Source organism: Hibiscus syriacus, unplaced genomic scaffold (genome assembly GCF_006381635.1).
Source record: "Hibiscus syriacus cultivar Baekdansim isolate YM2019G1 unplaced genomic scaffold, ASM638163v2 tig00110029_pilon, whole genome shotgun sequence".
Taxonomy (NCBI): Eukaryota; Viridiplantae; Streptophyta; class Magnoliopsida; order Malvales; family Malvaceae; genus Hibiscus; species Hibiscus syriacus.
The window spans coordinates 175,433-186,031 of record NW_024062571.1 but is presented as its reverse complement, the minus strand read 5'-3'; the positions used below and the strand labels follow the sequence as shown (position 1 = coordinate 186,031).

At 36.4% G+C, this 10,599-nt stretch overlaps 1 protein-coding gene across 1 annotated transcript; it reads left to right on the top strand.

The window, feature by feature from the left end:
• LOC120213535 lies at positions 1-1,805 on the top strand. The gene is made up of 3 exons (XM_039211647.1): positions 1-190; positions 301-1,085; positions 1,740-1,805. Exons 1-3 carry the CDS (start codon positions 1-3, stop codon positions 1,776-1,778), a joined length of 1,014 nt encoding a protein of 337 aa, XP_039067578.1. The 3' UTR covers positions 1,779-1,805.
• The last annotated feature ends 8,794 nt before the right edge of the window (positions 1,806-10,599 follow it).

Here is a 10,599-nt window from a genome sequence, read left to right as displayed (position 1 = left end):
ATGGATCGTATAATCGAAAAACGTTCTTGTTCACAAACACCTCCGCCGAAGATCAGGGGCCAAATCAAGAGGAGAGACGACACTCGACCCGTTCCTACATCCAATTGGAACGAAAGATCTTACGAAGAGGATTCCAATTTCCGAAGCAATGTCAAAAGTTCAACGAGAAGAGAGCCAAGAAATTTTGCATGTTTTAATCCAGAAAGTCTAGCTCGTCTTCAAGAGTGTGTTGACAATTTCGTCAAAGAAACACAATTGCAAGAACAACTACAAAAAGAAAGTGTTTGCAAAAATAAGAAGTGAAAGTTGAAAACGACATTGAGAGCAATGAAAATAAGAAAATCGATGTGAGAAATGTTGGAGTCGAAAATGAGAATGAGAGTGAAAATGAAGAATTTGAAAAAGAAATTGTTTGTGCAAAGGAGAAAGAGTGTAAAATTTCAATTTGCACTAACAACCTTAACCATTCTTCTTCTATTTTTGGATCTTCATTGTTGCAGGAGGACAAGACGAGTACTTCCAGAAACATGATAAACACATCGCCAACCCTATTGATGATCGAGCATCGTCCATGCTCTAGCAATGTTTCAAAGAAGGACTTAATGAAAATTTCTATTCCCAAGGAACTGGTACCCAATGATATCATCAAGTATCATCCAAGGTTTAATCTTTCTAACTCTTTTGTTATTGATTTACCTACTAACTTTTATTTACTATTTGGAGGGACGATACAAAAACGTGGAATTGATGTATTGAGTTGCGAGGATAAGTATCTTTGCAATCTTGATAAGAAATTGCCACTCTCCAATTTGCAAATAAACGATTTGAAGGAAAAGCTATCCCACCATCCTCATGATGATTCAAGGAAATATGAAGTTACCAAATATGAAGTCAAGAGGTTGACCATTGGAGAAAGGTATGAGGATTCCATCCATCCTACATCAAGAAGGTCTTCAATGAGAAATCATTTCGATTTGAGGACAAATCGCCAAAAAGAAAGGGAGGATGATGTGAGCACGTTTAGGGCCGGTTTTCTCCATGACGAAAACCCCTCAAGGACGTTCTACCTTATTAACTCTAAGGGAGTAATTCCTTACTTTATTACTTATTTACTTATTTATGCATTACATTGCATATTAGTAATTAAGTTGTTTAGTATGTTAGAGTAGCTTTGCATATCATGTTTCACATTTTCGTTCAATCATCATTCATGTCAAGCATATTATTGTATCATATTAGTTTTGCATTTCATCTTAGTATTTAAGATGTTCACGTGTTATGTAACATGTTTCCATAAACAGCATACTTGTAGCTAATTTGCATTCAACTTAGTTCCTAGGTTATTCAACTAAGTTCACGTGTTGTTCACATATCATTGTGCAATTCATTTGCATTCATATTTAATTATTTGTTAGCTCATTAATATTTGTCATCTTAGCATTCATGCATATGTGTTTGTTCATGAGAAATAAAATTACTTATTCATGTTTTCACGTTTCAGCATATCACTTGTGTGACTTATTTTAACGTGTTATTCTGCATTTATGTATCATTTGCCGTGCATTTGCAATCAACCTTGCATATTTTAGTAATCATACATATTAAACATTTAGCTCATTTATAAAATAAGTTCACGTGCTCTTTAATGCAAACAAAGGCTCACAAGACACAAGACACACATGGCAGCAAGTTTTATCACTTATAATATCACGTTAATATTAGTTTATTTGCACTTGTAGGGAACACAAAGCTCATGCTCCATACTGGGCGGTTTTTGAGGAGGTTATTTGACATATTTTCATGGTACAAAACGGTAACAAGGCTATTAAAATATAGCACAAGTTGGAGCAGCGTATTGAAGCTCTTATCCAGCTCACTCTACGGAACACCAAGTGATCAGCCCATGCTGGACGATTTTTAAGGGATTCTTTGAACACAAATCCAGCACATAACACGACCATGTGGGTTGATAAATAATGGAGAACGTTTTGGAAGCTTATGGAGCATTAAAGGAACACCAAAGAGTATGCCCATGATGCACGGTTAATGGAGCATTATTTTAAACACATTTCCAGCACGTTCCAGCATTTAAAGGATTAAGAATGGCTCACCCACCTATTCAACAATTCATGGTAGAATATGAGCATTTAGGGAGAATGAATTTGGTTGGAAATTCACCACCAGCCTTTTTCCTTGATTAAACTATTATCTCCACTTGGGAAAAGATGAAGACAAATCCACGTGAGTTTTATATTGTAAAGCACACAAGCCAAAGCACTTAAGGGAACAACCCATGTGCGTGAAAAGGAGGCACTAGACATCCCATGTGCGTGAAACACTCCAACAGCTCATGTATTATTTAATCAGCCATGACTAGACCATCACTCACAAAGAAGGCCAGTACACGCCAAATCACACTTGAAGACAACCATGTGCGTGAAACACTCCAACAACCCATGTGCTCACTTATCTCCACTTTGTTTAATCTCCACTAGACATCTTTTAATGAGATTCGGCCAACACACTCCACCAACCATATGACCGAAAATCATGCAAGAATTTGAGCTGAAATTATGTCTAAAGGAGTCCACGTCAACAAGCACCAAGAGGCCATGCAAATTGAAACAATCAGCCATGCATTTTGTACCATACGTCCATGCATGTTATAATTTTAGCCTTTGTATTTCTAGTCTTATAAATAGCTTCATTTTGCATTGTAATGATAGACTTTGTTTTAATGAAATTGTGAGAGTTTTCTCTAATCGAGTCATTCGTGACTTTTATCGACTTATCAAGTAATTCGTTACTTGTGGCGTCATTCCTTTCACCTTGATACTTATGGTTCCTATCTCTTTATAGATAGCGGGTCAAAGTCCGATTTACCATCCCTTATCGAAGCAATATAAAGTCGGGGTCCTTGTTCTTTAACATCGGTTCTTCTTTGAGTCTTCTTTAAGATACTATCGTTTCACCATCCCATAATTCGTTATCCATATTATTACCAAATCCGATTCTTCCCCTACCATCTCTTAAACCGACCATTTACCACTGTAAACTATTTGTTTCTTATGTTTATCTTATGCAGGTTGCTTCGCTTCCTTCCTAGATCCACACTCGATCGATGAGGTCCGACCGTGATCGCGTCAGAGTTGCACCGTCATCTTCACCACACAGAACACTTCAAATATGGTCTATGTCAATTTTTATGGATTCGTACCTTTTCGTGAATAGTTGTCATTCCAAAAGGTGCCTTTTCACAAGGAGCTGACCTATGACTCATCTTCATGTAATTCATCTATGGCCAGCTCATCTTCAGCTCAAACACTTATAAAGTAGCTCAAATGATGAAAGGTTGCCTTCCACATAATGCGACCTTTCATGACAAGTTGCTGCCCATTGAAGGCCATGACACCTAGATGCATGTTGGAAGCCAAGTCACGCCTAGTTGCTGCCATATTCATTCCATGGACTTCAAGACACCATCCTATCGTTTTAACATCACCAAAGCCTTTCAAGAAGACCCATGTGCGTTCAAGTAGGCTGTCATGTGCATCATTCAAGCATGTGCACTCCATGTGACATCAAATTGGCGCCAAAACACCAAGGGATGTTTCCTATTCGGTCAAAGACTCTTTCCTCTTCATTTTGGCGCCCAAATAACTTCCAAATGCATTCAAATCAACCTTAGGGCCGAACCAACACATAACCATTCGGCCAAGAGCATGTAAATTCATTTAAATCATATATTTTCATCAAAAATCATGTATTTTCAAAGGGGTTTCAACCTTGGCCGAACCATCAAGTATCTATTCGGCCTAAACCCTTTGAAAACTATAAATAGGCTTTGATATTTCATTTGTAGAAGAACCCTTTTATAATTAAAAAAAATCCTTTGTGAGATTATTCTCTCTTCAAGTTCTTTTTAGAACTATATCGATTAAGCAAGCCTTTCTAAAACTTGTGGTGTCATCCCTTCACCTTGATACTTCTGGTTCCTATCTCCTATAGATAGAGGGTCAAAGTTCTTAATACCATCCCTTATAACGACTTATAAGAAACGGGTCTTTGCTCCTTTATAGCATTGGTTCCTTCTTAGTCTTATAAGATACTATCTATTCATTACCACCTTCCATCATCCCTATCACGCCAACTCCATTCCATTAATATTTCCATCACCATTATCCATATCCCTTCACACCCATATAATCATCCTTCATCATCAACAAGGCATTCGTCTATTTACCACCATCGGAGGCTGAATCCATCATAACTTGAAGGATCATTCTACAACACTTCCGCAGCCCTTCTTTGATAACTATTCTATCCATTTCAATTCTTTCTATTTCCTTTCTTAATTATTCTTTTACTTAACCAATTATTCTTCTTTTGTGCATATTACTTTTCAATTCAAGGCGTAGCATTTGGTGTCTCTCCTAGATTGGGAAACAACAAGGTTGCCAACTTCTCCATTATTGAAGAAGCCTGGTTAACCTTACATCAAGCGATAATCAGAGCTTTGGTGGATTGACATTCAAAGTGCTACAACAAAAAAAAGCAACAAAAAGAGAAATAAAAAGAAGAAAAAAAAAAAAAAAGAGAAAGAAGAGACTCCTACAACAAATTTGGAGTGCAAAAGAAAGAAAAAGAAAAACAGAAATTCAAAGAAATAAGCAAGTTCCAAAGTACACTCAAAGAGAAGCATATTACAATCTGCCCAACATCAAACTTGAAGGAGGTATCCTTGTTGTTTCTTGTGAAGGAAGATAGTAAGTGTTGCAACTTGAGTTGTAAATTATCTTCACTTTCTTACTATTTCATTTCTTTATTCTTTCATTTTTTTTTCTTCTTGTTGTTTCTGGTAAGGTTTTAATTTTTTTTCTTTCTACTAACAATATCTTATGATCTTTCATCTTTCCAAACAATGGAGAACGAACAGCAAATAACAAACACATTTCACACTCGTTGCCATGTAAATGGTAAAGTGTGTCTTGTAGCTATTGACGGAGGAAGTTGTACAAACATTGCAAGTACATACATGGTGAACAAATTGGGGCTTGCAACGATTAAACATTCCAGCCCATATGAATTGCAATGGTTGAACAACGAGGAAGAGATGAAGGTCACTGAACAAGTACTTGTGCCATTCTCAATCGGAAGATACAAAGACGAGATTCTATGTGATGTGGTGCCTATGAGTATGAGTCATTTACTTTGGGGGAGGCCATGGCAATTTGACAAACGGGCTGTCCATGATGGATTCACAAATCGGTACTCAATCATCCGCAATGAAAGAAAATTCATTTTGACTCCATTATCTCCTAGTCGAGTGAGTGAAGATCAAACTCATTTGAAAATGAGAATTGAAGCAATGAAAAAACAACTTAAAGACAATGCAATTGAAGGAGAACGTTTGGAGGAAGTTTCAAATGAAGAAAAGCTTTTTGAAGTTGAACAAAAGAGAGTGGATGTAGAAAATGTTGGAGTTGAAAATGAGAATAATGAATTTGGAGAAAAAGAGGATAGTGAAGAACAAATTTTATCTAACCTTTCCTCTCCTATCATTCCTTTTGTTTTGCAGGACCATTCAAGGGATATATCTTTTCAAGGAGATAAATCAAGAATCATGGCTTTTAGAGGACTAAAAGATGTGACTTTTGGTGATCCACAAAACATGTCTCTTGATATTTCAAAGGAAGTGTCACTTGAAATGCCAAGAGTAGCAGCCGTTAACATTCCAAATACACTGCACATATTGAAGGGAATTCAACAACCAATGGAGTTCTCCATCATTAAGCAACCAACTCCCATTAAACATCCACCTTGGTTTGATATTTCCATTCATTTTGTTTATAATTTCTCATATTCTAACTTTGATTTAGTTTGCAGGAAATCAATTCATATACATGGGACTTGTAAAATGGAGGAACCAAGAGGCATGATCCATGGAAGCTTAAGAGAAATATATTTTCAAGTGCCAAAAGCTATAACTTTTCATTCAATGGACATGACTTTTGGAATGCCAAGGGACATGATCATTCAAAGCAACATGTCTTCAACAGACATGATTTTTAGCGATCCATCAAACACCAACAGGAAGTATAATTTTCCTTTATTTGTATTCAATCATGTTTTTACTTATGAGAGTTATCTTTCTTTTCAGGTCATGTATATCCAAAGCACTTATTCAAAGGACATGACTTATGAAAAGAATCTTTTCATAAAGATCCCTGTTGCATCTATCGGATGGGAGGATAATTTAGAGAAGTCACATTTTGATTTGAGGACAAATCGCATAAAAGAAGGGGAGGATGATGTGATCCTGTCTAGCTCCAACTTTATCCATGACTTGATCACACCATGGAGATTATTCAAAGCTGGTTCTAAGGGAGTTCTTCCTAACTTTATCTTATATTTACTTATGTATGCATTATATACTATTATGAGCATACATATAAAGATTACACTATACTTGAATTATCATAACATGTGCATTCATTCATTATATGGTTTGCATCATTGATTGATATTCAAGCATATAATCTATAGTTATAATAATAATATTCATTCATTATCATATGATGCATGAGTTATTATTATATCCTATAGTCCACATATTTATATATTTATATCCTATATTACTTAGCTTATAATATGCTTTCTTTTGTAGGTGTATATTCGGCCACATGATGGGAGCTGACTTAAAGCTAGAATTTGAGTCAATGAGCTTAGGAAACTTGACTAGAACAACTCCGGGATAGCTCAAAAATATTTTGGGACAAAGTTGCCAGCTGACCGTCGAGCTCATAGCTCACTTGAGCTGGACTTTTAAGCTAGCTAGAGACCTCATTTTAGCTGGAGAGTTGCACCATCATCTTCGCCACACAGAACACTTCAAATATGGTCTATGTCAATTTTTGTGGATTCGTACCTTTTCGCGAATAGTTATCTTTCCAAAAGGTGCCTTTTCACAAGGAGTTGACCTATGACTCATCTTCATGTAATTCATCTATGGCCAGCTCATCTTCAGCTCAAACACTTGTAAAGTAGCTCAAATGATGAAAGGTTACCTTCCACATAATGTGACCTTTCATGACAAGTTGCTGCCCATTGAAGGCCATGACACCTAGATGCATGTTGGAAGCCAAGTCACGCCTAGTTGCTGCCATATTCATTCCATGGACTTCTAGAAACCATCCTATGGTTAAAACATCACCAAATCCTTGCAAGAAGACCCATGTGCGTTCAAGTAGGCTTCCATGTGCATCATTCAAGCATGTGCACTCCATGTGACATTAAATTGGCGCCAAAACACCAAGGGATGCTTCCTATTCGGCCAAAGACTCTTTCCTCTTCATTTTGGCGCCCAAATAACTTCCAAATGCATTCAAATCAACCTTAGGGCCAAACCAACACATAATCATTCGGCCAAGAGCATGTATCTTCATTTAAATCATGTATTTTCAAAGGGGTTTCAACCTTGGCCGAACCATCAAGTATCTATTCAGCCTAAACCCTTTGAAAACTATAAATAGGCTTGGATATTTCATTTGTAGAATAACCCTTTGATAATTAAAAAAAAATCCTTTGTGAGTTTATTATCTCTTCAAGTTCTTTTTTTAACTATATTGATTAAGCAATCCTTTCTAAAGCTTGTGGCGTCATCCCTTCACCTTGATACTTCTGGTTCCTATCTCCTATAGATAGAGGGTCAAAGTCCTTAATACCATCCCTTATAACGACTTATAAGAAATGGGTCTTTGCTCCTTTATAGCATTGGTTCCTTCTTAGTCTTATAAGATACTATCTATTCATTACCACCTTCTATCATCACTATCACGCCAACTCCATTCAATTAATATTTCCATCACCATTATCTATATCCCTTCACACCCATATAATCATCCTTCATCATCAACAAGGCATTCGTCCATTTACCACCATTGGAGGCCGAATCCATCATCACTTGAAGAATCATTCTACAACACTTTCGCAGCCCTTATTTGATAACTATTCTATCCATTTCAATTCTTTCCATTTCCTTTCTTAATTATTCTTTTACTTAACCAATTATTCTTCTTTTGTGCATATTACTTTTCAATTCAAGGCGTAGCATTTGGTGTCTCTCCTAGATCGGGAAACAACAAGGTTGCCAACTTCTCCATTATTGAAGAAGCCTGGTTAGCCTTACGTCAGTTATGGCGTATGAAACAAAGGGGTGTTTGTGAGGTAGTATCTTAAAGAAGTTTTAATAAAGAACCAATGCTATAGAGAGCAAAGACCCAAACATTATATTGCTTCTTTAAGGGGTGGTATTAAGTACTTTGACCCACTATCTATAAAGAGATATGAACCAGAAGTATCAAGGTGAAAGAAAGGGATTGACGCCACAAGTATTAAAAATACTTGATAAGTCGATAAAAGTCACCAGGACTTAAGAAAGAGAATAATCTCACTTATATAAAAAAATGGTCTGAATACAATTGAAATATGCTTTCCTATTTATAGAAAATGAGGGGCATGGCCGAATGGAGACATAATGGTTCAGCCAGCCCATGTATCTCCCTATAAAGACATAATTTAAATGCTAAAAGAGATAATGGTTTGGCCCTTGATGGAGGGAAATGATCCTTGGCCGAATAACACTTGTATCCCTTCAAATTGGTGCCAAATGGGAGAGGAGATGATGTTTGGATGAATGGTTAAATGGCTCTTCATCTTGGCGCCTAAATGAACCCATATGCAAGGCACATGGGGGCTGGTCATATGCATGGCACATGGGAGTTCTAGGGAACCTTGTGGTATAGCCTTGTGCATGGGATGATGGTTGGTCATGTGTTCCCTCTTGGGCGTTCATGTGATTCCTTCAAGCTAGCTTGAGTGTGGAGCTAGCTAGCAAGCATGGGCTGTTTTGTGAATAAGCTTCCTAATTGAGTCTTTGTGAGCTCCATAACAATATGTTTAGCTACATTCAGCTACCATTGATATCACTTTTGGCAACTCAGCTCCAAATAGTCCAACTAGCCGAGTTTAGCTAGCCTTGAGCTCCCCTAGCTTAATTAAGCTTTCCTTAGTGTTCCATAAGCTGCCTTGTACCTTGTGAGCTGTTTATGAGCTGCATATGACGTCCAAATCATCCACTAAGCTACCTCAACGTGCATCACACTCCAATGTACCTATATGTGTAAGGAAACAAGGTAAGTCCATGCTATTGAGTTGTTATAAGCTAAATACATTGCTGCCATGTATGATTATGGTAATGTGAGCTATGTTTGAAGGTCATGAGCTAATTATATCATCTTATAATATGTGCAAGATAATGCATGAAGCTTAAGAGCTAATATGAATGCATATGAACTAAAAAAATGAATTATAATGATTATTCCTTGATGTATATAAGGTAATCATGTTTAATATGATTATAAAACTATCTTAATATGCTTAAATATCAATTTGCATGTTGTATTCATACTAAGTTATTCTTTAACTATTAAAACCTTATATAACATAACAAAATTCTTATCATGAATTGTATTATAAGAGCATGTAGTATATAACATATATATATAGTAATTTCAATATAAAGGTATTAAAGAGTCTCATTTTATTGATGAAAACGTGCTTGCATCATCCCCCCTTCTTTAGGGCGATTTGTCCTCAAATCGGGTTCATTCTGTACTTGCATTACGTCATGCCTCCTTGCTAAAAGAAAGCATCAGCCTATCACCTTCAGGAAACCAATTCCAGCACATGCAAAGGATCATATAGAAGTTTCCAAAGAAAAATAAGTGGGCAATCTAGTAAGGGTAAAGAAAAGAAAACCAATACTTTCGAGAGATCCAGAGACATAAAATGATACAAGCACGTTTTCAACTATAAAGGGAGTATTCTTGAACATCTTTATAATGCATCCACTTTATACTAGCCTTATAATATATACTATTATAATACATATCATGCTAAGGATATTAGTTATGAAGTTAAAGAATAACTTAGTATGAATACATCTTGCACATTGTTATTTTAATATGTTAAGCATGTTAGGATAGCTTTATAAACATATTAAGCATGATTATTATTTATACATCAAGGCTTCATACTTATAATTCATTTCGTTAGTTCATATGCATTCATATTAACTCTTAAGCCTCATGCATTATCTTACACATATTATGAGATGATATAATTAGCTCATGGCCTTCAAACATAGCTCACATCACCATAATCAAACATGACAGCAAGGTATTTAGCTCGTCTTAGCTCAATATCATGGACTTACCTTGTTTCCTTGCACATGTAGGTACATTGGAGCATGATGCACATTGAGGTAGCTTGGTGAATGATTTGGACGTCATATGTAGCTCACAAACAGCTTACAAAGTACAAAGCAGATCATGGAACACTAAGGGAAGCTCGATTCAGCTGGAGGAGCTTAAGGATAGCTAAACTTAGCTAGTTGGACTATTTGGAGCTGAGTTGCCAAAAGTAATGTCAAAGGTAGCTGAATGTAGCTGAAAATAATGTGGAAGAGCTCACAAGGACTTAGCTAGGAAGCTTGTTCACAAACAACCCATGTTTGCTAGCTAGTTCCACAACTCAAGC

Excerpts from the sequence above, each read along its gene's own strand:
- LOC120213535 (XM_039211647.1), top strand. The coding sequence starts at position 1 with ATGGATCGTATAATCGAAAAACGTTCTTGTTCACAAACACCTCCGCCG. Across the intron at positions 191-300 it reads AGAGCCAAGAAATTTTGCAT|TGAAAGTTGAAAACGACATT; the intron begins GTTTTAATCCAG and ends AAAAATAAGAAG. Across the intron at positions 1,086-1,739 it reads ACCTTATTAACTCTAAGGGA|GGAACACAAAGCTCATGCTC; the intron begins GTAATTCCTTAC and ends TTGCACTTGTAG.